General features: G+C 41.2%; 1 protein-coding gene across 1 annotated transcript in view; it reads left to right on the forward strand.

The window, feature by feature from the left end:
- NAMPT (nicotinamide phosphoribosyltransferase) overlaps positions 1 to 27,405 on the forward strand; it is a gene marked incomplete in the record, with an annotated part of 586,193 nt that overhangs the window by 3,596 nt on the left and 555,192 nt on the right. The window contains 1 exon segment of the mRNA XM_044088535.1: positions 24,501 to 24,657. Coding sequence (XP_043944470.1) covers positions 24,501 to 24,657 — 157 coding nt within the window.

Here is a 27,405-nt window from a genome sequence, read left to right on the forward strand (position 1 = left end):
GAAATGACATTTTTTGGGGGGAAAATAATTTGGTTGTTTTACTTGGATGTCTTCATGTTTGTGCTTGATAAATTAGTGTTAAATAGTTGTTAGTTTGCACATTTTTAGGTATAGAGTGCCTCATGGGTAGATTTCTGATGTAATCTTGAAGTACTTTTATTTATTAAGTTAGAGATACATTTTTAATAATTCATAATGTCTCTTAATTCTCACTGCAGCATTAAAACAAACAAAGATAAGGTTTGTTGGATTTACAGTTATGTGTTAATTGTTAGAATCCTGTCTGTTTTGCTGGTAAGACAGTTTTCTGATTGGCAAGTTGCAGTTTTTATTTTAAATGTTTGTGAACACATTTTGTTTATTGCAGTTGATTTAGGTTGGCAACCTTTTTTGGGGGAGAGGGTTCTGTTTTTATACCTTGCATATCCATGTTCATTATTTACTCTTGCTTTTATGTTACTTGTAGTTTGTAAGCCAGGGGTGGATTTCCATTTTTTTTTTTTACTTTTTCGCACTGTAGTGTGACTCTGGAGTTGGCCCTTCCCCATACCCCTAAGTAATGTATACCAAGCCATATGGCAAGAACAATGTTTTTTCATTTTGTACTATTAGATTTTTGTTTTAAGATTGAGGTGTGACTCATTGCAGAATGCCTCACCTGAGCATAGAACTGCCAACTTGAAATCCAGTTCTAATTGGACAAAATGTAAGCAGTAATAGGGTTGGTGTAAGCCAGGGGTGCATTTCCAGCATTTTTTTTTACTTTTCCCCACTGTAGTGTGACTCTGGAGTTGGTCCCTCCCCATACTCCTGAGCAATATATACCAAGTCATATGGCAAGAACATTTTTTTTTATGTTTTTCAAGTTGTGCTATTAGATTTTTGTTGTTTTAAGATTGAAATGTGACTCATTGCAGAGTGCCTCACCTGAGCATAGAAATATCAACTTGAAATCCAGTCCTAATTGGACAAAATTTAAGCAATAATAGGGTTGGTGTTGGTGCACACAAAGTCCTGTAAGAAAACAAAATCACCCAAGATCCTTCAAAGAAAAAGAAATTGCGATAAACTGTCACTTAAGCCATTTGTGCAGCTTCCATTCACAGCAAGTGTTCTCCATCTTGAAAACCTCATTTAGCAGGGATAAAATACTAAACCTTGAATTACCCCCACCAAAAAAAGCACAGAATTACCCCCAATACAAATAATAAACCAGCAGATATAAAAATAACTAAGTAACTAAATAAATAAACACACAATTCTAATACATTTCTTAATCCCCATAAAACTTAAAAGAAATATCAAAATCTGGGTTTTGATACAAATTAAACATGTTTTACTGTAATAGAAGCATTAAAACTTAGAATCAAATGATGTATTAATTTATGAAAAATTATAAAGGGCATACTGTAATGTACAAATATAATCTAACTAAATAAAGGCATAACAGCAGCAACCCCAGAAACACACAGCATAGACAACACCTACCAAGAAACATACATCTTAAGTGAAACACTGTCGCAGTTCAAAAATCAGTAAGGCAAACCTCCACACAATTCAGTATGTTAGTCATAGGTGACACCATAGTAATACACACAACACAGATGCACCACTCATCATACTATGCAGAGAGAGGGTCACGGTCATTTGTTTTTCAGGTGCCAAGGTTCACCACATCACATGAGCACTCAAGTTCCTGTACCACAAGTACCCATATGACATGGTCATTGTACATAGTGTGTAAGTGACTTGAGATGTACCTCCCTGAGCTATATTAAAAGAAACATGATGGAGCTCTCAGAATATGTGTCTGAGGTAGGGATGAACCTTTCTTTGAGTGGCATTCTGCAATCACAAAGAATGGTGCTGCAGTACAAACAAAGGATTATTCATTTCAGCAATTGGTTTGGTTTCTGGTGTCATTCAGATGGGTTAAAATTATATATCGCCCTAGGAGGCAATGGTAGACTGTCCCAACTCCTTTGCCAAGGATGGCCTGCATCTCTTCCTGCCAAAGTTTTCTTGAATTAGCTAAATAGTTGTCCACTCCCATAGTGCCTTTTTTGGTACTGTCAGTTTTCTAAATCCTCCAATATAAGTAAACAGACTCTAGATAACATTAAGGTGTTGCTGCTCAAAACTAAGTATCTTAACAGAACTCTGTACTCCCTAGAAGCGCTCCTTTCTCTAGAAAACATTGATATATGCATCACCAAAGAGACTTGGTTCAAGGACATATAAAGCCTTCTATCAGTGCATAGTTTCCTACTACATTAGGCAACAGCATTAAAAGAGGTGGTGTCTCCATGTTCTTTAAAAAAAAAAAAAAAAAAAAAAAGATAAGACAATGATGTGGAATTCCTCTATGTGTAACCTACTACTAACAAAACTCTTATTATGTCACAGCTAACTGTAGGGTCTCCTCTATGCTCCCTTTGGCCCATACCTCCTGCCTAACTGATATGGAGTCCCTATGTCTTAAGTCAGTCACCACTGTCTTAAGAGAGTTCAACTTCTCTCCATAAAGTGAGAGACTTGTACATCTTCAAACATATATGCTCAGAGATTTCTGTACTTCCAGCAGTACAACTTCCATATAGCAATTAGTCCACTCCCATTAGTCCACTCCCCGACCAGGGGTGATTAAAACTATGGGTTTGGTTCTTACCAGTATGGGTCAGCTTTGCTCCCCCACCAATCTTAATTTCCTTCATGGACAAATCATACCACAAGTGTAGCACATTCACCGTAAGACTGAAGCCTGAAGCATATTCAAATACCTTGGTATTCAGAGATTATGTGAAGGCTAATCTAATAAAACTGAGTGTTGACCTGGCTAAATTCAAAAGCTTCTTCCGTTTCAGTGACCCAAAGCTTATGTGGAATATTTCACCATCTCTTAACCCTTCTCCCCTCCAGTATTTTCAGATCATGTACCCACAAATACACACCCCCATCAAATCTTCCAAGAACAGGTTCTCAAGGTGCTGTCCAAGGCCAAGAACACTTCATCAATGGAGTCAGGTAACATACCAGGCTGCCTACTGGTCAGCCTGACACATGACTCCCCTCCAGAAGCTATTTAATATCAGCCTCAAGGTAGGCTTCATGTTTGGTGAATGGAGGACAACAATTCCCTTTTTACAAAAGTAGGTTACAATGGACCCAGGTAATTATAGACTCATAAGCTTGCCCAGTCTCATCTGTAAGGCTATGGAAAGGATCATTATGGAATTACTGTATACGGCTATTGTAATCTACAGATACTTCAACCCAACCAATTGGGTTTGTCAAGGACAACAGTTGCTACCTACTTAACCAGATTAATTACTTCTAAAAGTTACTGAAATACTAGATGAGGGCAAAAGAATGCACATCACACATCTAGACCTCACTATGGCATTCAAGACCATCCCACAATTTGGTATCGTAGATAACGTTTCCCAGTTAAAGTCACTCCTTAATGTATCTCTTTGGATAGTAAATTGTCTCACAAGTAGAACCTAAGAAGTTAGGGTGGGAGGCAAGGGTTGGTTCCTCCAAAAGACCTGTCACTAGGGGCACTCCAGGGTTTGGTTGTTGGGCTGCTACTCCTTCTCATTTACTTGTCAGAGGTCAAAGCTAATGTTAAGGAGTTTGTGGCTGATCAGATTTACTGATGACTGTAAACTTGGTGCCATCATAAACTCCTCAAAAATCACCATAATCTTCCAAGAGGGCATGTCCCAAACAAATAGCTGGTATCAAAGCCATGGACTGAAACTAAATGTCAGGAAGTGTATAATTGTATCTTTCAGGAAGCATAACTCCTATTGTAACTATTACAGTGACAAGAAACCTTCTGAAAATTGATACTGCATTTATGTTCCCAGATCCCTGTGTCGACAGTGAACTGTCCTATGATCAGCACTTGCAAGGAAATCCTTTTAAATTGCACAGCGTACATATATATGTGTTGCATCTAGATTCAGGGATGTAAGTGTTCCACTGTACTTAGTACTCATTAGGCTAGTCCCTGAGTATAATGGCTGTTTTAGTATGTACCTCTTCAAACACTGACTGCCAAAACTTTTTCACAAAAAAAATACTAATAATAATAATCAAGGGCCTAAATAGTATAAACTATGGAAAGCAGTTTTTGCCTTGTGTGTAGAGCTTCAACAGACCCTATTCTGCTAAACTTATTATACATTAGTAAGTCCAGTAGTATATTGTAAACATCTGCTCAAAGGATCTCTACCTCTTTTGCAAAATGAATGCAACATGCTTGAGGGATATGTCTGTACATAGTGTATGGAACCATCTTCCTCTCCACATAAAGCAAAGCACTTCTGTTATTCTCTACAAGAATAGATGGGCAACCACAAATTCTCCCCTGTCCCACATGGAAAAGGAAGACATGTAAATGTCACAACATGTCCTTGTTCAGTCTATCTCTAGGTTACTTGTATGCAAAATATAAGAGCTAAAGTTACCAAGGTAATGTAGGGCTAGGCTTCTTGAGATCCTCGCAGATCAATAGGCCAGTAAATTCCAAAGAACCTATTAAGAAAAAATATGGGACATTACCACTTGCATGCATGTATATTTCAGTTATTGTAATTGCCACCAAACTGATTCTCCTCGTGTAAACATTTCAAAGGCTGTGCTGCCTGGAAAACCTTGTATATACTTGTGAAGCATTATGATGTTGACTTTTCAAATTTCCTCACCTGCACTTATTTACACCTGGTGGTACTCTGTTAATGTTGTTGTGTCTTTCGGCTTTTCCCGGTTAGGGGTCGCCACAGCGGAACTCTGGACCGCTAATGATTGGCAGTTGATTTTTACGTGCTGAGTTGCCGGCCCTAACGCACAACCTTCAACGAAGGTACGCCCATTCACTCATGTCTCCACAGAAGAAGCTCTAGCTGAGAATCGAATGGGACGTCTTGCTGTGAGGCGACAACGCTACCACATCACCACCACCACGGACTGGTATTCTGTTAATGATATGTGAAAATTCCGGTTTGCTAATGGGCTGATCAGCAGTTGCTTACAGCACTCGCACACACATTTTAAATGAGTAAATATTTTTACCTTGAGCAAATGAAGCAGTCCTTTGCCTTTCTTTTTCAGTATGATTCAATTTCTCACATATAACATTAGAAAGAAGCAGCACATAAGATAAGCAAATTAAATAAATAATGCAAATAAAAAGCATATAGTAAGTGTTGTGCATGATTATTTTTGCTCGGAGTTAAAATAGACTTATCTTTGTTTATAGTGTATGTTAATTACAATACAATTGCTAGGTCTTGGCATAACAAAACATTACAGGCTCTATACTTTGCCCTTTTCTTTTCAATATTTTCCATACATAACCTTCACATTTCCTCCTTTCTCATAGTGCCAGGATCTTTGCAGCCATGTTTCAATGCTATTCTGATTGATAGTCTGGTTGATATGGGCACCCTGAGGCAGTGTAGCAACTGCCTTACGTATACAGACAACCCTGTAATGCTACCACCTAGGAACACAATATGTGAGAGATGCAATCACATTAAGAACCTAGAATCCTTGGTGCCTCGGTCAAAAGCCAGTACATCTGGCACTGAGAAAGTTGTCTGCACAAGCACTACAAACACCACACTTCTAACCCTGCCCACATCTGTACAACACACTCCTACATATACGGGTGTTCTCAACAAAAACATACCTAAACAAAAGAGACCTCCAAAGCAAAAACACACACTTACATCACAAACCACAGCACCAAGCATCACACATAGTGCACACACCTGTGTCTCAAAGCCTCTAAGGCCCAGCCAAAAACCCGACATACTAGTCATAAGAGACTCTATCGTGAGGCACACAGCTGTACCCATCACCAGGCTAGACAAGGAGAAAGTCACAGGAAGTTGTTTAAATGCTAGAATCTGCCATATCACGCACACAGTCAAGTTTCTTAACAACAGGTACTGTTATGACTCTGTCATAGTCCATATTGGTGTGAATAACTTGAGACGTACCTCTCTGGACTATATGAAGAGAGTCACGATTGAACATGTGTCCCAGCAGGTATGTCCCTAGCCTTAAGCGCATCCTACCATTACCCAGAATTATGCCTCAATACAAACAGAAAATGATTGATTTTAACAATTGGCTTAGTTTCTGGTGTCATTCCCAGGATATCGAGTACCTGACAGCCTGGGAGGAGATGATTAACAGATCACACACGATGCTTTGCCAGAGATGGCCTTCATCTGTCTCCCCTGGGCTTCAGGCTCATGGCAAAGGCTGTTCCCTCCCCCCATAGTGCCTTTTTAGGCAAAGTCATGAGCACAAAATTATTAACATGAAAAATTCTTTGAAAAGAAATTTAAAGGTCATGCTGCTAAATGCTAGGAGTCTAATCATGAAACTGCACTTATTGCAAGCATTCCTTGCCCTGGAGGATGCTCTGACATTCGTGCATTCACTGAAACCTGGTTCAAAGCTGTGGAGAGCACCCTAGCCTTACCAGGTTACTCATCCTACCATACTTTCAGACCACAAATGGAGTGCACCAAAGCCAAAGGAGGTGGAGTTTCAATATTTATCAAAGGCATGCACACCTCCAGGCTGGTCAAACAGTATTATGCACAGGAGACCCTTCAAGTGCAATTAACTGTTGACAAAACACCTTTTCAAATCATAGCTAGCTACAGACCCCCAACCATGAATCAGGACGCCCTCTCCACATATCTGGACTTGTATCCATCAAGATTCAACCCTATACCCTGATCCTGGGTGACTTTAACTACCCAACCGTAGAGTGGAAGACCTAATCTAGCCCAAACATGAACACCCAGAGATTCCTCAACTTCGTCAGTGCCAGTGCATTGGATCAGCTGGTCAACACCTCTACGAAAAGTGAAAATATCATGGACTTAGTCCTAACCAATATGAGTTGCCACTGTAGCACCCCTACAAGTATCATCCTCCTTGGTAAGATCTGACCATAAAGCAATCACTTTTGAAGTCCCCATCTCCCCTGACCCCCCCCCCCATCAGGGTCAAACAAAAAAACTTTTCCAAAGCTGGCTACAATCTCCTCAGAGCAGGTGTAACCTGTTTGGTGGACTGCAGCAATATACAAACTCTATAATGAAAGGAAAAAAAAATTTCTGGCCAGGAACAGGTGCCAAACTGAAAGCAATCTCTCCTGTGTCTGAACAAAATAATGTCACTGGTGAAATCTTCTATGGCTAACTTCGAGTCCAAATTGGTCACATCACAAGGCCTTCTTCACATATGTCCTCAATCTCAAAGGTAATTCCCAAATCTGCTCTGAACTGGTGGTCAATAAGACCACATACAGGAATGCCATATATATAGCCAACCTGCTGGCAGACAGGTTCAGTGAAAACTTCACCCTCCTGCCCCCCCCCCCGGCCTCTTCACCAGATCACCAGGGAGCAGGTCTTTAATGCCCTCTCAAAGGCAAAAAGTACAGTCTCCATGGGACCCGATAACATCCCTTCCTACATGAACTCAGGCATGTGCTCTTAGCTCCATTAGACACCCAATTCAGCCAAAGACTGAGCACAGGCTTTGTCCCAGTTGAATGGAGGACAGCCACTGTCATCCCTCTACACAAAGGTGGAGTGTCCACTGACCAAGGCAATTATAGCCCCATCAGCCTAACTAGCCTGATCTGCAAGGCCATGGATCGCATTATCATGGACCTTATAAACAAAGACATTCACAACCTCCAAAGACTTGATCCCACACAGTTTGGTTTTGTCAAAGGAAGATCATGCCTGTTAAACTTGGTCGACTTCTTTGAAACAGTCACCAAAGCCATGGACGAGGGGAAGATGGTGTACATCGCCTACCTTGACCTAGTCAAAGCCTTCTACACTATTCCTCTCTCAGTCATAATAGATAAACTCTCCCAGTTACGCATCAACCCATATGTTACCGGGTGAGTAGCTAACTGGCTGGCTGATAGAACCCACTCTGTCAAAATGGGGGCTGCCACCTCTAGTAGTAGACCCATAATGAGCGGTTTACCCCAAGGATTGGTCTTGGGGCCTCTACTGTTTTGGAATATACTTTTCTGAGGTGCAAGCCAAAACCAGTGGTCTATGGCTGACTAAGTTTGCAGTTGACTGCAAGCTGGGCGCTGCCTTAAATTCCCCTAGTGATGTGAACATCCTCCAAGAGAGCCTTACCCAAACTAATGACTGCTGCCAGAAGCATGGCCTCAAACTGAATGCCAAGAAATGCATCATTATCCCCTTTGGGGAAAATGGCATCCCCACTAATTATCACATTAATAACAATGTACTAAGAATGCAATCAGTTGTGAGGGACTTGGGCACCCAGGTTGATATCAACCTGACTTTTAACCACCACTTTGCCTCCGTTGTACGGAAGGCTTTCTACATGGCCCACCTCATAAATAAGGGTATTTCATCCAAGAACAAGGAGTTCATAACATCCCTGTACTCCTCCCTTATCAAACCAGTTATCGAGTACAGTGCCTCTTTCGGCATGTACCTTGCCAAGCACATGCAGCAGCTGGAGAGACCACAGAAAATCCATGGTCTCAGACACCTATCCTATACAGATAAGCTAAAAGCCCTGTCCCTCTACTCAGTCTCATACAGACTACTCGGAGGTGCCCTGTGTCTAGCATTATAAGGCTATCTCAAACCCAGCCTTGATGGAGTTACTGCGTATCCATCACACTCCAGTTGGGCAGCCTGCATGCAGGGCCTTAACCTGGTATGTTGCATTAATAGGACTTGTTGGCAGGATAGGTTTGTGTCCCAAAGACTCCCCCATCTGTGGAATAGACTCCCTCTCCATGGCAACAGAGTACCTCTCCATCCCTCTTTAAGGGGAACCTGGACTACTGGATGGGAAACAGAAAATACACCCCTGCGATCCCACCTGTGTCCTTGCTGGACAGGGGAAACAGGTGCTGACTTTGAGGAAACATAGGCCAAATTCTTGACTAGGCTTATAAGGGCCTCCAGGCCAATAGCTTAGCATCATCCTATGAACCTATTGTTATTTTATTTACTGAACTTATGTCACTTATTATTCCTTGTCATGATGTGCCTTCTTGATTTGGATGGTTACAGCTGTTGTCACTCTTGCTTTCGTTTTTTTACTAGGTACTGTAGCTATAAGAGTCTCTGCCTAAACCTTCCAGTCAGTACTGTGTGCTACTGACATTTTTCTATGTCTCCGTTTGTTTTTTTGGAGCTTTCCTCACTAGGACTCCACTGAAAATGGGCATTATCATCACTGGACTTCCCAGTTCACAAAGCATAAATACAATAAAATAAATTATTTAGCAACTGGGTACAAGTAGTAGGCATCAAAATGCGTATTTTCAGAATTAGTCTTGTGAGCAAGGAGTCTGCATTAAAATATGTGAATGAATTAATATTAATAGCTACCACTAGGTACGTGGCAGAAAAGTTTTTTGGCTTTTTTATGTACCTGCAGAGAATAATTCTTTGTACCTCTATATGTTGATTATATTATTATTTTATAAATATATATAATATATATAATTTTTTTTTATTATTTATTTTTTTTTTAGATTGTACACTAATTTAACTATCAAAGCAGTTGCACCAAAAACATTAAACTCAAGCTTCCTTGTCGTCACCGGGTATTTAAGGCAAAGTGATTTCGGTCTACATTAAACAATACATTATAACTTAAGCGTGTCTATAAGTGAAAATGGAAGTATGGTAGCAGAAAGGTTACAAAACCAATAATGAATATCTATACCATGGAACATTCTCAAAAATGTCACCCCCCTCCCAATGAAGAAAAACTAATAAAGAAGGATGAGAACTGTGCAGTGAAATTACAACAGAATTTTTTCTCAAGATGAGAAAATGCTGTTTAAAACACATTTCTAGGCATGATGATTGGACGTAAAGATGTAATCTTTTAGAAGTGGGTTTAGAGAACATTTGGACTCCAAACAAAAAATTGTATCTGGTTTCTCTGTTGTAGTAATACCACTTTTTCACTCGGTGATTCTTCTTCTTATTATTATTATTTTAACTTGTAATTCAAAATTACCTTACAAGGACTGACATACTGACATAATTCTTGTTTTAGCATAGTAAGGATGTAAAAACACCTGTTGGCCCTTAATTTGCATATAGTAAAATATATTTAAATTGTCACTGTCCTAATTGTCCTCATTGTTGATCCCCTTTCCTCGTTTTTACTTTGGGTCAGGGTGTCTTGTCCACAGTTATGCCAGATTACTGTAGGCCTTCCCTTAAGCTGTCTGTCTATCTCTTGGTTGAATGTCCTCGTCAACTCTGCTTTACCAAATTCTTTTCTTTTTTTTTTTTTTTGTACATGTGACTGAACCATTGTAATCTATTTTGGGTCTTCTTTGCCATTTGGGGTACTTTGGATTCTGCTCTGATGTCCTCATTTCTTCATCTGTCCAAGAGTGTGTATCTTACTGCTCATCTTGGGCACTTATAAATCACCCAAGATTCCTCTGCTGCTCTGCCTGTATTGCCCCAATTTCTGTGCCATACAAAAGCACTTGTCACACCAGTGTTTTGTACAGCTTACTTTTCAACTTTGGCATTCTTCTATATATGCTGCCCCTGACAATTTGGGCCAGTTGACTGCAGCACCTGTGATTCTAGCTTTGATTTTTGTTTTCTTTTTTCCCTTTTAAGCCATGCCTTCCTGATACTTGACGCTGTTAACCTCTTCAACTATTTTTCTGTTTGGGCTTCATTTTTGGCTTTTTTCCCCATTTACTGCCAGAGTCACTGTCTTGTCTATACTCTTGTTTTACTCCATCTTCGTTTAATTTTGCATTCTAAACCCCTAGAATTTGCTGAATATCCTGTTCAGAGTCTGCTTATAATGCTACATCCTCCGCATAACCTTGGTTGATCTTACTTCACTGACTTTTTTTGCTGATGCAGTCCACCAGTCAGGACAAGAGTGGGCTCAGAGTTGAGCTCTGATGAACACTCATTCGCACTGGAAACTCTGCTGTCGGGTCTGAATGATGTTTGTACTTGTGTCATTGTGTACTTGTACATAGCCTGTACTAATTCTCCCAGTGTTTGTGGGCCTTCAGACCAACAGCTTTCTTGGTACCTTGCAAACTTTGGATCAGTTGTACCACATCCTGTTCTGAATACAAACTGTTTATTTCTTGCCTCACTTTCTGTTGTTCTACATATTTATTTATTTATCAATCACATTCTCTAATACTTTCATGCACAGTAACAGGAGATAGATACTTCTGTGCTGTCCACATTTCTGTATATTACCATTGTTGTACACTGACACTAGAATGCTCATCTTATTCTCCACTCTTCTTTGATATGCATCTCTCTCTGTCTCTCTCTCTCTGTCCCTTGCCGCTACAAGTACCCTCATGAGCCATGTCTCTGTTACTGTACCCAACAAGTCTATTATATCTGTTGTAACCTCTTCTGAGCCTGCCATTTCCCTGATTTCTTCTTAGTTAATGCAGATTTTTAATTCTTTGTGGGTGGGTTCTCTTTCCTCTTAACGTCAATAGTTTGTCACACGTCACTGAAGAACAATAGATCAGAGTGTCATTTCAGTATTAAATAAGTGTGCCACAGTTACCGTCAGGTCCTACACACATTTTCCCCACCTTAATAAGTAAGTGTATAAAAACTCTGCACTCTAATAAAAGTATTAGTTACCCTGGAAAATGTAGCTATATGTATCATCACAGACACCTGGTTCATGACAAGACAGTAACTGTGGCCCACAAACACTGGGAGAATTACTACATGGCAAAATTATTGACTTCAACAATTGGCTAAGCTTCTGGTGTCATTCTAAGAGGATCCAATATCTGTCTGCCTGGAATGACATGGTCGACAGACCACGATGCTTTGCCAGAGATAGCCTGCACCTATCACCTTGGGATTCCGGATACTGGCTAAGGCTCTTGCTGGCCCTATAGTACCTTTTTTAGGCAAGGTTCAAATGACAAATTCACCACTGTAACGGGAACAGGCAATCAAAAAATGAGGGTAATGCTACTCAATGCTAGAAGTCTAAAATCTCAAAATGCACTCCCTTGAGGCTTTCCTTAAAATGGAGAACATCGATATCTGTGCAGTGGCTGAGACCTGGTTCAAGGCTCCAGAGGGCACCCCCTGCATTACCAGGCTATAACTCCTACCACACTTTTCGGCCAACTAGCCTGGAGGTGTGGATATCCTTAATGAATATGGACCGGAACACCAAAGGTGGAGGTGTGTCCATATTCATTAAGGATATCCACACCTCCAGGCTAGTTGCTCAGCATAATGCATCCGAGGTTATCCAAGTGCAACTAACTCTGGGCACAACTGCAATCCAAATTGTAGCTTGCTACAGATCCCCCACCATGCCCCAGGATTCCCACTCCTCCTTTCTTGATATACTGGAAAATATTAGGGTTCAACCAAACACCCTAATGGGTGATTTCAGCTAACCCACCATTAACTGGGAAAACCACTCGTGTACCAACTCCTTCACTCAACGCTTTCTGAAATTAATAATTTCCAATGCCCTGGATCAACTTTATCCACACCCCCACAAGGGGCAACAATATCCTAGACTTAGTCATTACCAACATGAGTGACTGGTGTTCCATACCTGAAGTCAACTCCTCGTTGGTCAGATCCGACCATAAGCTAATCACCTTAGATATCCACATCCCACCCCCACCTGCCATTAAGTAAATCACGGTAAAAAAATTTCTCCATAGCCAACTTCATGCTTCTTAAGACAGAAGTGGTGAACTTCATGACACCCATGCAGATGGGCAATACAGTTTCAACTGCTGAATCCTACACAGATGCACTCTGTAAGCACTTGCACGAGTGCATAGATCATGCTATCCCAAACAGAACCAAGACGCTATCCTCCAAACAAAATAAAGCCAATCTGGTGTTCCCTTGCCATAAACAAACTCTACAACAGAAGGAAGAAACTGTTGCAAAAGAGACTAAAATCCCATGAGTAGAGGAGTTCCCTGGTCAGCCTCAGTAAGAAGCTGAGATCCCTTATAAGATCCTCCAAAGCTAGCTACGAAAACAAAATCGCCACTGATTCTAGGGATAACCATAAAGCATTCTATAGCTATGTCAAGAATCTTGATGGCAACACCCAGATCTCCTCTGAGTTACAGCACAATGACACGAAAATTACTGAACCAACTGGTATTGCCAGCATCCTGGCAGATAGGTTCAGTGCTAACTTTACCGCCCCTCTCACCCCTAAAAGGCCCATATCTCTAGAGAAAGAATGCAGAGTCCCTGTAATCACAACTATGTAGGTAAAAGCTGCACTCTCTAAAGCCAAAAACACATCATCCATGGGACCGGACAGCATCCCAGGCTGCGTTTTACATGAACTTCAGAACAAACTGCCTCCCCACCTAAGCACCATGTTCAATAATAGTCTTACATCAGGCTTTGTGCCCACTGAATGGCGCACAGCAACAGTTATCTCACTCCACAACGGGGGAGCCACCACTGATCCCGGGAACTATTGTCCTATTAGCCTGGTCTGTAAGACCATGGAAAGTATAGGTTCATAGGTAGGTACGAGGCTATCTGCCCGGACGCATTTATAAGCCTATCCAGATTGTGTAGGCTTTCACCGCCCCCTTAGATTAGTTCCCTGTGCCTCTGTCCATAAAAGCCACTGAAGTGATCCCCGGGATAAACTTTCTGTTTCCCATCCACTCGTCAAGGTTTCTCTTGAAGAGTGTTAACGAGGAGCTCTGCCTAATGTAGATTGGAATCTTATTCAAAAGCATGGGAAATCTCTGGGACAGGAATCTATCCCACCAGCACGTCCTATTTATAGTTGTTGTGGTGAGGTTTAGATCCCTAAAGCATGTGGCTCTATGGGGATATGTGTCATGGGTACAGAGTTTTTACCAAAGGGGATGACAATGCACTTTTTGGCATCAGCATGGAACGCATAAACAAAGACATTAGTAACTTCCAAACTCTGGACCCCAGTTCGGGTTTGTGAAAGGTAGATCATGCCTCCTGAACCTGATCGACTTCTTTGAGGCAGTCACCAAAGCTGTAAACGAGGGTAAGGTGGTTCACACAGCCTATCGTGACCTTGCTAAGGCTTTCGACACCATCCCCATTCTGGAATTATAGCTAAACTCACTAAACTAGGTATAAATCCCTATGTCACAAGATGGGTTCCCAGTTGGCTCACTGACAGAACTTGCACTGTAAGAGTTGCAGACTCCAAATCTCAGTTCAAACCAGTGACAAGTGGAGTACCACAGGGTTCAGTCCTGGGACCTCTCCTGTTTGGTATCTACTTCTCTGAAGTACAGGCTAACACAGAAGGCCTTTGGCTTACGAAGTTCGTAGATGACTGCAAACTAGGAGCCATAGTTGAGTCCCCAAATGATGTGGACATCCTACAGAAGGGCCTCACTGAGACAGATGCCTAGTGTTAGAGCCATGGCCAATGCCTAAAAGTGCATTGTCATCCCCTTTGGTAAAAACTATGTACCTATGAACTACCACATAGGTGGCAGTCTACTTAACCACCGAATGTGACCCAGGTGGACAGTAGTCTCTCCTTTGATAATCACATTGCCATAGTAGTCAGGAAATCCTTCTATGTGACACACCTCATCACAAAAGGGTTCTCATCTAGGAAAAAAGAGGTCATTGTTCCCCTCTACTCGACACGCATTAGACCCATTATTAGAGTGCAATGCCCCTTTTGGAATGTACCTCACAAGACATCTGCAGCAGCTGGAAAGGCCACAGAACTACCTCAGAGGATTACTGGCCTCAAACAGATGCCCTACACTGACCGTCTCAAAAAACTTCAGCTTTACTCCGTAGCATATCGCCTACTCCGAGGTAATCTCTGCCTATCATATAAAGCTATGCCAAACTCAGAGCTGTTGGACATGCTACACCTAAAGAAATCCCAATCCCTCCAAGCTACATGCTCTAGGGACCCAAACCCTGTCACCACAATAAACAGGATATGCTGGAGGGATAGATTCCTGTCCCAGAGACTTCCCATACTCTGGAACAAGCTACCCATTTATGTCAAGCAAAGTTCCTCATTAGCACTCTTCAAGAAAAATCTTGATAACTGGATGGGAAATAGGAAATACACCTTGGGGATCACTTCTGAGGCTCTGCTCGACAGGGACACAGGAAAATAACCTTTCTTGGGTGGCGTAAGCCAGGGAACCTTGTTGGCTAGGCTTACTTAGGCCCTTGGGCCACTAGCCTAGTACCTACCTATGAACCTAAGACCGGTGAAAGTACTCCATCAATGGAGGACCTCAGTCCCTGTCACTCGTACAGGTGTACTGCATAGAGGCAGGCAGTAAAGGTGGAGGTGTCTCTCTCTAGTCTATCTCTTAATAAACAAGAAACATCTTTATTGAATTATTATTTATGACATAGGGAGTCCTACATTTATGTAAATAAAACAAACCATAAGTCTGCCAACTCAGTACACTCCCAAAAATATGTTCCCAGTTACCTCTTTCTTTCCTCTCACACCTCCAACATTTGCAATGTACCTGAGGAAGAATTCTTTGGAGCCTGCTGGAAGTATAACGATACCTATGCAAATACTGCCAAGCAAAGATCCTCTTCTAGACTTTTGTTGCATATTTAGGAGTCCTACACATATCCTTCACTGTTTAGGAAGCGATATTGGAAAACCAATTCACAATCTTTTTTAACTTCCTTTGATTGCTGTAGTTATCATGCAATATTTTATATACTGTACTAATTATTCCTTTAACAGCAGCTTCTGTTCTAGAGTATGCTAGTAACTCTACCAGTGCTGATCTCTCCCTTTGAATCCCTTGCCTATCAATTCTTGATAAGAAAGGCAATCTGTAGTGTGCAATCCAAATTAATTCTTGCTTCTTCCCATTCAATTACATTTACCCCTCTAATTATTTACTGCCAATATCTTGGTTCCTTTGGCAGTTTTCTCCAGTAAATTCCAGCCCCCTCTTGCTTGTTCTCTGTACTCCTTATTGCAGTATTCCCTTTTGTCAAAATCTCCTTTCTCCATTCCCATGTTGTCTTAGGTCTTAGAATATTTTCTGCTACTTTAAGAATATAATGTTCTGTATGTGTTATTATTCTCCTTAAGGATCTGTAGCCAACATTGCAGTCTGTCCATATTTCCTGTGCTTCCCCCTGTATCATCATAATTCCTTTCCACTTTGAATTTTAGCTTTCTGCTTTTGCCTTGTATAGGAGCCTAAACTGTGTAGTTCTGAAGTACCCCTTCAAATCAGGTATTTCCAAACCACTTTTTTTTTTTAGAAGGATCAGCTTATCACACTTGACTCTTTCCCTATACCCCTCTCAGATAAAATCCTTCAACTCTTATTAATTGCTGTTCATAACTTCTCTTCTGGTTGGTAAAAATGTGCCTGACCTGTGTATAAAACTGAAGGGACTAAAAATTTAATTGCTTGTAGCTTGCTGTCAGTCCCCTTAAAACAGAGCTTCCAGTTTCTCGGTTCTTGTATTATCTTTTGTTTAGTCTCTTCTCACATATCCTTTGTTGCCATAACAGAATACTTTTTACCCCATACTCTTAAGTGCTTCATTTTATCATGTACCCATAAATATGGGTATTGCTGAACCAATTCATGTGCGAGTACATAGTTTACAGCTATTGCCTTTGTTTTTTCTTCATTAAAATGCCCTACAACATGACTTTACAGCCATGTGTGTGTAGATGAAACATAACCAGTTCTCACAATGTCACTGAAACAGATACAGTGCTCTTCAGAACACAACATAAATTACAGTCGGGGCCAGTTTTATTGACCAGAAAATGCATGTTGATTAAAAAAATGTTTTAGTGAATTGAAAAACAACAAAGAAAAACTTCCTGAATAAGGTATACTGGCATATGTATTGACATAAGCGTAAACGGCACCTGCAGTTTTGACCTCTGTTTGCACCCGGTGTAGTACTCTCCATTATTGATGCAAGTTGGTTAACTTAAATGCATTGGTGAAAGCATAAGTCAAACAAACATATGCTGACCTGTTGTTGGCTGCCTGAGTAACTGAGAAAGATCTTTGAAGTAGATTACAGTTCATCCTAGGGCATGTTGATTAGTTTCCTGAAACAAGTTGGGAGAGCTATCAGGGGAACCTTTTTTTATCATATTACCTAGTGGAGAAGGGGGTAAAGTAAGAAAATCAGATGCAGCACTAGAAAATTCCGGCTCATGGCCAGAATTTGACATGCTTAAACAAACAAAATTGAGAATCAGAATCACAAGTCACAGGAGGAACTGTCTGTGCACTAGATAAATCTGCTAAACATGGTATTCCTCACACAAATTTGGTACTGTGGTGCACTGGAGAGAAGGAAAGTTAGCCTAGTACTAATCTATGAACCAATACTGAAGAAGCGTTACATAGAGTAATAGGACAATTCACATTAGACTGATCAAGGAATACAAAATCCAGGTCAATGTCATCATCCATCTCACATCTGAAGCTGTTAATTTATGCTTCTAAATCTTTGGTGTAATTACAGTGTTCAGCATTATCTTTCTGATCCTTCTAATGAGGTGTACTTGATCAGATAAAGAAGGCAGTAATGTTTAGATGTCATAAGGTGATTGATTTCAGACAGGCTTGTTTCTTCAACATGTGGATAAAAAGTCTACAAAATTGTTTCATATAAACAGCCTAGAACTGGTTTACTGGTTCTGCTATGCACTGAGCCATGCGCTGATGGTTTAATAGAAGCATGTTGAATTACTTTAATTGGTGGGGGATCTTACTTGTGATTTTTCAAAATTCCGAACGTGTATGTCTGCAAAGGCACCTTTCATATGGAGCCTGTGTTATTACTTGAGCGTGAAAATGACACTCCTATGGAGCCTTTCAGGAATCTTCCTATATTTGTAATATCCTTTTATTTGTTTTCTGTTTTGTAATTTTCAGTTTCTTACTGGGAATGGTTTGGGTTTGAAATAGTGGCTCTGCACCTAACTGCTGCACATGCGTGTGACTTTGTGCATTCACTGTGCAAAGTACAAGGAAGTCAAACAGTTCAATACTTACCCATACATCAGTGCATGCCAGTGACTTATGACAGTACAAAGCAGAGTGAGATAATTCAGTATGTGTTGAAATGCAACTACCTGTAACTTCAACAAATGGAAGACTACAAAGTGACATTTCATTAAGCATCACACTGCAGTTGAAGTAATTATTATTAGCATTAATGGCATCTAAATGTAATCTGCTTTTTTATTCAACTTTAAACAGGTTGTAAGCACATGCACATAATTTCCCCTCACTAAATAAGGTCTTGACACACAAACGCACATGTGCGGAGGTATCCCCAAGTAACTTACCCAAACCTCGGAGGCCTCCTGTATGCTGCCTTCAAACCATATGTAAACAAAATACAGTCGACACCATCCACTACACACAAAAATACACATCAGTGTCTCCACAAGCAAGCTCCTAAAGCAAAGCACAACACAGTCAAACATCTTGGTTAAAGGACACTCCATCATGAGACGCATGGACTGCTCCCACACCAGGTTGAATAAAGAAGGGGTTGTAGTCAGTCACCCACATGGACTATGACTATGTACCTCCCTGGACTATATGAAGAGGGATACATGATCGATCTCTCTGAATACGTGTCACAGGCTGGTATGAGCCTCTCATTGAGCAACATTCTACCCTCCCCAAGAATGATACCACAGTACAAACAGAAAGTGATTGACTTAGCTACTGGTGTTCTACTGGTGTCATTGCAAGGGGATGCAGTATTCAACAGCCTGGGAAAAGATGACCAACAGACCACATTACCTTGTCAGAGGTGGTCGCACCTGTCACCACTAGGCTTTTTAATACTGGCCGAGGCATTAGACAGTCATAGTACCTTTCTTAGGCAGTGCCAAACCAGTAGACCTGCCAAGAGAAAACATTCTTCTAGTGCCAAGTAGAAGGTACTGCTGCTCAATGCTAGGAGTCTTAACAAGAAACTGCACTACCGGAAATCTCCTGACCCTGGACAATGCTGACATCTCTACAGTTACAGAGATGTGATGCATAGAACACATTTACACCACCCTCTAAAAAGGAAAAAAAAAACAAAAACAGGAGATATTTTCTTTTACATAAAAAAAAAAATATATATATATATCTGTAAATTAGTCAAGTAGGATGTCTGACTTGATCTACTCCTTGCCCAGCTGACCATAGGCAAAATTCACCACTATTTCATCGCTAGCTACAGGGCCCCTGTCATGAACCATGAAAACCACTCCGCATACCTGAAGTTACTAGAATCTCTTACCATTCAGCCCAATACACTACTCATGGGAGATTTTAACTACTTCTCCATAAATTGAAAAACATTTCTGACCACTAACTTGTGGGCTTGGAGATAACTAGACTTTGTCAATGCAAATGCTGTGGAATAGCTGGTTTGCACTACCAGTAAGGGTTCAAATATCCTTGGCGTAGTACTCAAAAAAACATGGGGGAGTGTTGCAACCTCCAGTCTTGTGTCCTTATTGTTAAGATCATATCATAAATCAGTTTTCTTTGAAGTAAATGTAACAATAGTACCCCCATCAAACCTTAAAACCCTAAAGAATTTTTCCAAGGTAAATTGCCTCCTATTAAGTGATAGCATAATGAATGTTAAAGCTTCTCATAACCCTCAAGTCATGGAGGACTATACCGAAGTATACACGAATGCCCTGTACAACCACTTAAACAACTGCACAGAAACAGCTGCACAGAAACAGCAGTACCTGACCAAACTAAACCCAGGTTTAGCCAGAAAAACAAGCCACCCTGGCGGACCCCTTGCATGAATAGACTATACAACAGAAGGAATAAATCCCTGTCTAGAAGTAAGTGGGAGGGAGCAGGTAAATCAGGGAACTAGTCAGTTCTTCAGAAAGCTAAATATGAGACTAAAATAGCCTCCCAAGCAAAGGATAACTACAAAGCATTTTTTAATTATATCCGAAATCTTAACTGAAATGTCAACTATATGCTGAGTTTGCTGTAGATGGTACTTATTATACTTAGCCAGAAGAAATAACAAACCTGCTGGCTGATAGCTCAGATTTCTCCCCCTCATCACCTCTGATCATTCCCCATAAAATACCCCCTACGATTCCTTTGCTTATTATTACAAAAGAACAGGTCATCTCTAAAGCTAGAAACACTGCATCAGTGAGCCTTGATGCAATCCCAGGGTGCCTGTTAAATAGCTTGAAACATGACCTAGCAGGCCCACTCAGATCTCGATTTAACCACATTCTCCAGACAGGCTTTGTCCCAGCAGAGTGGAGGACAGCAACAGTCATGCCTCTGCCCGGGGGGGGGGCATTGGCTGACCCAGGAAACTATTGACCCATAAGTCTGACTATCCTCGTATGCAAGACTGTGGAAAGGGGTAATCCTGGACCTGGTTAACAATGACATAGGAAATCTTCAGACTCTAGACCCAACCCAGTTCAACTTGGTCAAGGCTAGGTCCTGCCGGATCAGTCAGGTGGCCTTCTTTGAGAAGGTCACCAAGGCAATGGATGAGGGTAAGGTGGTGCATACCACCTATCCTGACCAGGGCAAGGAATTTGACATGCATAAACAAAGTGAACTGAAAATAACCTGTTAATTCAAGGTATTGAAGACTAAACTGGTTTAAAAAAGGGAGAAAAAGCAAAAGAGGGCATTCCATCTCGCAGTGATGTGTGTGTTGACATCATAAAATGGGCAGGAGAGTGGGTGGGGTGGTTAGAGAAATTGGCAGAGAGAGAGGTGGGTTTGTGGTTAATGCAACAAGTGTGGATTTGGTCTGTTTTTTTGCCACACATGTTTTTTCTAGCTCTGCTGTTCACAAGTGATCCTTCGACAGAGGTGTTGTCATTACATCTGTAAGCCCTCCCACGTAGATAACTTGAAAAGTTAAATCAACTTGATTTATATTTATACATCCAGGACTAGCTCTTTCTCTGTTCCTGTCCCTTCAGTTATGGATTACTTGCCAGTAGTATTTGTACCAGTCTGAGTAGTTTCTCCTAAATGTGCATTTAGCAGATGCTTCTAATTTCCTGTTAGATCCTTCCTCTCTTGTTTCTGACAGATTGGGCTGGATGTTCAAAGGTACTTTTTAAAAATGTAGTAGGGTAAAAACAATTGACGGGATTCAAGATTGTTTTATTTAAATTTGTTTACCATGGTAGAACACTGAACGAGGAATGACCAATTCATAGGATCATGGATCATAGGAAGTTACTAGGCTAATGGCCCTAGGACCCTTATATGCCTAGGCATGTTCTACCCTTATCTCCACGATCAGCACCTATTGTCCCTGTCCAAGAGGGAACACTGTTGGAAATCCGGTGGTGAATTTACAGTTACCCATCCAATCTTCCAGATTGCGTTTGAAGAGGGCCAATGAGGTGCTCTGCTTTACATGAAGGGGAGTCTGTTACAAAGGTGTGGTAACCTCTGCGAGACAAATCTGTCCCTCCGGCAGGTTCTGTTAATGTCGCATACCAGGTTAAGGTCTTTAGAGCGAGTAACCTGTGTACCATTTGACTTGCAGAGATGCAGCATTTCCAATAAAACAGGGTCAGAGATTGCCTTTTATGTAAGGCAGAGATCGCCTCTGAGTAGTCTGTGTGAAATAGAGTAAAGTGATTTCAGATGATCCACATAGGACAGATGCTGAAAACCTTGAATTTGATCACATAGGACAGATGCTGAAGACCTTGAATTTTCCTTGTGAGGAACCTTTGTGGTTTTTCCAATTGCTGCAGGTGCTTTGAAAGGTACATACCAAAAGGGACGTTGTACTCCATTATTAGCCTGAGGAAAGAGTACAGGGAGGTTATAACTTCTTATTTTTTCTGGAGGCAATGCCCGTACTTATGAGATGAGCAACATAGAATGCCTTTCTTACCACTGTGGAGACATGGCGGTCAAAGGTAAGGCTGTTGTCAACCTGTGTGCCCAGGTCTCTCACCACTGAGTGCATACTTAATGTATTGATGTGGTAGTTAGCAGGAACATCGCCTTTACCGAAATGGATGATAATAAATTTCTTTGCATTGAGTTTAAGGCCATAATAAATTTTTTTGCATTGAGGTTTAAGGCCATGACTTTGACACCGATCATTTGTTTGTGTAAGACCCTCTTGTAGGATGTTGACATCATTTGGAGATTCTGTGACTGCTCCCAGTTTGCAATCATAAAGCAAACTTTGTTATCCACAGACCTTTAGTTTTTGCTTGTACTTAGGACATATATTCCATACAGTAGAGGTTCCAGGACTGATCCCTGTGGAACACCACCAGTTACAGGTCTGCTGTTGGAGGCAGATTCCCTTATTTTGGCTATATGGGTTCTATGAGTGAGCCAGGTAGCGACCAATCTAACAATATAAGGGTTGATAGCTGGCTAGGTGAGTTTGTCAATGATGTCTGAAGGGGGATAGTGTCAAATGCCTTGGCTAAGTCTAGGTAGGCTGTATGCACAGAATTCTTGTTGGAGCTCATGTAAGATGCAGCCTGGGATATTATCAGGTCCCATAGATGCTGTGTTTTTGGCCTTAGAGAAGGCATTTATGACCTGCTGTTTAGAGAGACAAGGTAGGGATGTCATGGGGTCCATGTGGCAGGGACATGGGAGTGAAGTTTTCTTAGAACCTGTCTGCCTCTGTGTCCACATGCTCAGTATATGTGGTATCATTAACTACCAGTTCAGCATAAATCTGGGCCTTTCCTTTTAAGTTACAGATGTAACTAAATGACGCCTTATAGTTGTATTTAGTTGAGGAAGCTAATTTGGGTTCATAGTTTGCTTTGGAGGACTTCACAAGAAGTCTTATTCACTTATTTAAGCTGAGGAGGGAGTGGTTCCGGATTAGGGCTCACTCCCTCTTACTCTTTGGTAGCAATTTCTGTCTCTTATTGCAAAGCCTATTAATGGCAGTTGTTTACCAGGCAGGTTTGCTCTTCCTTGAGGAGCTTGTTGTGGTCCTATCAGGTACGGCCAAGTCGATACAGTTATACAGGTGTTTGTATAAAGAATTGTTGTAGAGATCTGCGTAGTTGCCAGTTCCATCTGAGGGGGCGGTGCATTGACGCTATTTATACTGTCCTGTAAGAGGTTATAATCTGCTTTGGAGAAGTTTTTAGGTTAGTTGCTGTTGGGGGGGGGGGGTCGGGTATAATAGTTTCTTCAAATGAGTCTGATCTGTGGTCAGAACTCACCAGGGAAGACCTCCACAGTCGGGGTGCTACAGTGGTTCCCCATATCGGTAAGCACCAGATCCAGGATGCTGGCACGCCCTGTGGGCATTGGAGTTAACGAAGTTGAGGAACCTTTGGCAAGGGAGTTTGAGCATGAGTAATTTACCCAGTCAATGGATGGGTAGTTAAAATCACCCAAAACTGTGGTGTTTTGATTTATCTTGATAGACTCAAGTAGATCCAAATAGGTAGTGGGTGTCCTGATTCATGGAAGGGGTCCTGTAGCTGGCAGTGACTTGAATAGATGTCCTACCAACAGTTATATGCACCTGAAGTATCTCCAGGGAATCATGCTGTTTAACCAATATGGAGGCTTGTTTATCTTTAATGAATATTGATACACCGCCTCCTCTAGTTTTCATGCCTTCAGTTTGTGGTCTAAATGTATGGAAGGAGGCGTAACTTGGTATGGCAAGGATGCTCTCTACAGCCTTGAACCAGGTCTCTTTGACTGCACAAACTTCTGCATCTTTCAAGTTGAAGACTGCTTCTTGTAAGTGCAGTTTCGTGTTAAGACTCCTAGCATTTATCAGCATAACATTGAGGTTGTTTTTGGGTGGACTTTTGACAACCGGAATTTTGTTCATGAGACACTGCCTAAAAAAGCACTATGGGGGTGGCAAGAGCCAATTATTGAAGTCAGTCATTTTCTAATTTGCATTGAGGGATCATCCTAGATGAAGTCAAAATGCTGCTTAAGGCAAGGGACATACAAGCATGAGAGACACAGTCTGAGACCTTAGTCATGTCTCTCTTCATATAGTCTAGAGAGGTATGTCTCAAGTTGTTCACACCATTGCAGGCTCAGCCTGGGTTACATCATAATGTTACAAAACAAGTGCACAGTTTACAAATAACAATAGTTTACATTTCTGAGCAAGCGTGGAACAGACTTAACCAGGGGATAGGGAAGTAGCCAGACTAAGTGGGCTGTGGGGTAGCCAGACTGTGGGCTGTGGGGGCATTATCTGTTTTCCGAATGTATTTCTTTGATTGCTTTTCTTTTTTAAACTCCTAGTTCTGCCTCCACTGTATTTAATGCAGTGTTCATGATGGTAGCATTGGCATATAGAGTGTTTACTGATCAGACAGGTATCATTTTTAATTTATTTTTATATTTTTGTTTGTATTTTATTTTAACACAGGTTACACACTATAAGCAGTACCCACCAAATACTAGCAAAGTGTATTCCTATTTTGAGTGCCGTGAGAACAAGACTGTAGACTCCAAAAGGTACAAGGTGAAATATGACAAAACCGTTTTCTATGGTTTGCAGTACATTATGAAAAAATATTTACAAGGTAAGGATTTTCTAAGTTCTGGTTTTTAAAGCACACCTTCATTTATTGTAATATTGTAATGTCGTTGTTTTTATTGTGACTTGAAGATTGATATGAGAGAAGTAATCAAAAATGTCAGCTGTAAAGGTCTGTACTTCAGAATGGCAGATTTTGGTAAAAACAAACAAGTAAATACATAAAAATGGTAACAGACATGCTAGTCTGGTGAAACCCATCCTTTCTACCAATTCCTACCATGTTCAGTCCTCCAGTCTTCCGTGCACTGTTCCATGTTGTATTTCCTAGTAGTCCACTGGGCAGTGTCCATGCAGACTTGTGGCTTTCCTCACCACTACCACTCTGGGGCAGTAACTCAGAAAAGATGTGGCTACTGTTGTGGAAGTCCTTGTGTTTAAACAGACATTTACTGATTAAAGTCTGAATGAGCTGGTGCTCGGTATATGCCAGTTCTCACTCCTTCACAATTTAGTTGGTGGTTCACTGTGGCCATATGAAGAAGTCCAGTTGTACCAGTTGTTATGTTTTGTTTGTGTGTGTGTGTTGGGGGGGGGGTCTCTGAAATAAATCAGATTGTATTGCATTGAAGAAAATGTTAATTGAGGACTTTGTGTATGATGCACTGCCTTTCTGGAAATGCTGCTTGGGATCAGGAATATTTTTGCAAAGTGCATTAGAGCATTGCTTTTAAAAGAGGTTGGTTGAGGACAGTGAGAGGGAGCAGGATTTCCCTGTATTGCCAGAGATCTTACTTTAATTTCACTGACCGATATAAAAAAGCCAGAATCATGCTTGAAAACAGGCATCTGGGACCAGCGATTGTACTTGATTTGGGGAAAGAGAGGAGAATTTGAATTGGGGGCTTTGTGGTGGATCATGCAGACTACTAAATAATTTACAGTTGTTTGCAGGACTGGGAAGTGTTTGCCACCTTGTTCCATATGGAGAAGATATGTTACATTGTGACAGTGTGTGGATGTCCAGCCTTAGCTCTATAGATGGTATTCCTGCATTCATCTTCTTCTGAATCACAGTGGGGATTCCCGTGAATGTTTAGGTTTGGAGCACCCTTTTATTTGTTTGATTGCATCACATTTGGCAGTAATAGCCATTTTTTATCTTGCAAACTCTATTCGCTATGCATTTCCCATGGTGAAGCACCTTACTTCTGACTTGATGGTCCTTTATTATGTATGTGTCCTTTCTAAAATGTTGTGAATTTAACTCCTGACACCAGTAAGTAAATAAAAAATGATGGAGTGAAACCACTTCAAATTTGTAGCACATCTCTGAAGATGGACATTTCTTTCCCCCTCCTGTTTTACTGACACTGCATAGAATAAAGAATAAAATTGTCTTTGTGTGGATCACTGTTGCATTCATCACTATAGAGATATCTGTCACTGGCTGAATCCTGTCCGTAGCATTTCTTCAGGTGACCCTTTCTTTGGCGAGAACTTGAGATTCAGAAGACCTCCTGTGGACTGGCCTTGGGCCCTCTATTCCTTTTCTTGCTGAAATGCTTAAGTATGCCTTGTAGGAAAGGGAAGGGAAGGATAGGAAAGAGGAACCCTGAATTGTCCAATGAAGCTGGTGATGGCAGATGTGTCTTAGCAGCCTAGAAGCCACCCAGACTCTGTTTCGGTGGCCTGCAAGAAAGCAGATTCCCATAATAAGCTTCCAGCTGAATAGGAGGAGTCTCTAACCAGGCATCCTTGAGCTGGCTTCTGTGCAGTCACATTAATCCAGCATAGTTCCTAAAGGCCACAACATTTTGCCAGAACAGAGAGTCTGAAGCATTTGTGAGGCACACCAAGAGAGTATATTTCACTGTGACATCGGGACATAAAGCTCTGTACTGCTCATCTCATCTGTGCAAATTACATTCCTTGTAAGTGGATCAGACCTTGGAAAAATTTGTAGATCTTCTTGATGGTCTCAAGGATGACCTAATTAAGACTATCTGTGGCTTTCATGGCAGGTTACCACACAGCTCAGTGTAATTTTGTTGTACTAGCTGAGGCTTAGAGACTGCTGTGTTATGGAGGAGCTCAGTGATGCTGTTTTGGATGCTTAATTCATGAGGGAGGTGCTCTTTGGCATGGCCTCTCACAACCTAGTGGATGACCTGTTAAGAAAAAAGCAGGCAGTCACCATTCTGGTGAACCTTTTAAAATTCCCATGCACAACCACCACCCTCTTCCTTTTCTTGATCCAGCCAATTCCAAAAGGAGATTATTGTGAGACACTATATGGTTATTCAGTTTTCTGTGTTAAGTTGATTAAGAGGACAAGACCCACTGTCATATTTCACCTTGTATCTTTTGGAATCTTTAGTCTTGTTCTCACGGCACTTAATGGTTGCTTGGGCTGTTATTGGTGGGAGAAAGGACAAGTTTTAATATCCTTTCTGGGTTAAATAACCAGAACATTCATAAGAAAAGACCAGTCAGCTGCTTTGTCGAGCTCCTTAAGTCCTTGCACCTTAAAGAGCACCACTAGGAGACCAAACCATCTCTGCCGAACTGTTGGAACATTCCAAGGCTCGACACTCAAAGTACCATAGAAGCTGCGCTTATTCAAAGCATAGCTGGGAGATTTTACATCTGTCGCTTCTTGATTCTGAATATGACAGATGGTTTCTATCCTGTCTTGGACCTTAGCAGTGCCAGTACATTTTGTGCCATGTGGTGACAATCCAGAGAGCTGCTCTGCTGTTGTACAGTGCTTAAATGATGCCATTGGACATGG

The sequence above is a fragment of the Protopterus annectens genome, chromosome 11.part0, assembly GCF_019279795.1.
Source record: "Protopterus annectens isolate FY-2018-M chromosome 11.part0, PAN1.0, whole genome shotgun sequence".
In the NCBI taxonomy this organism is placed as follows: domain Eukaryota; kingdom Metazoa; phylum Chordata; order Ceratodontiformes; family Protopteridae; genus Protopterus; species Protopterus annectens.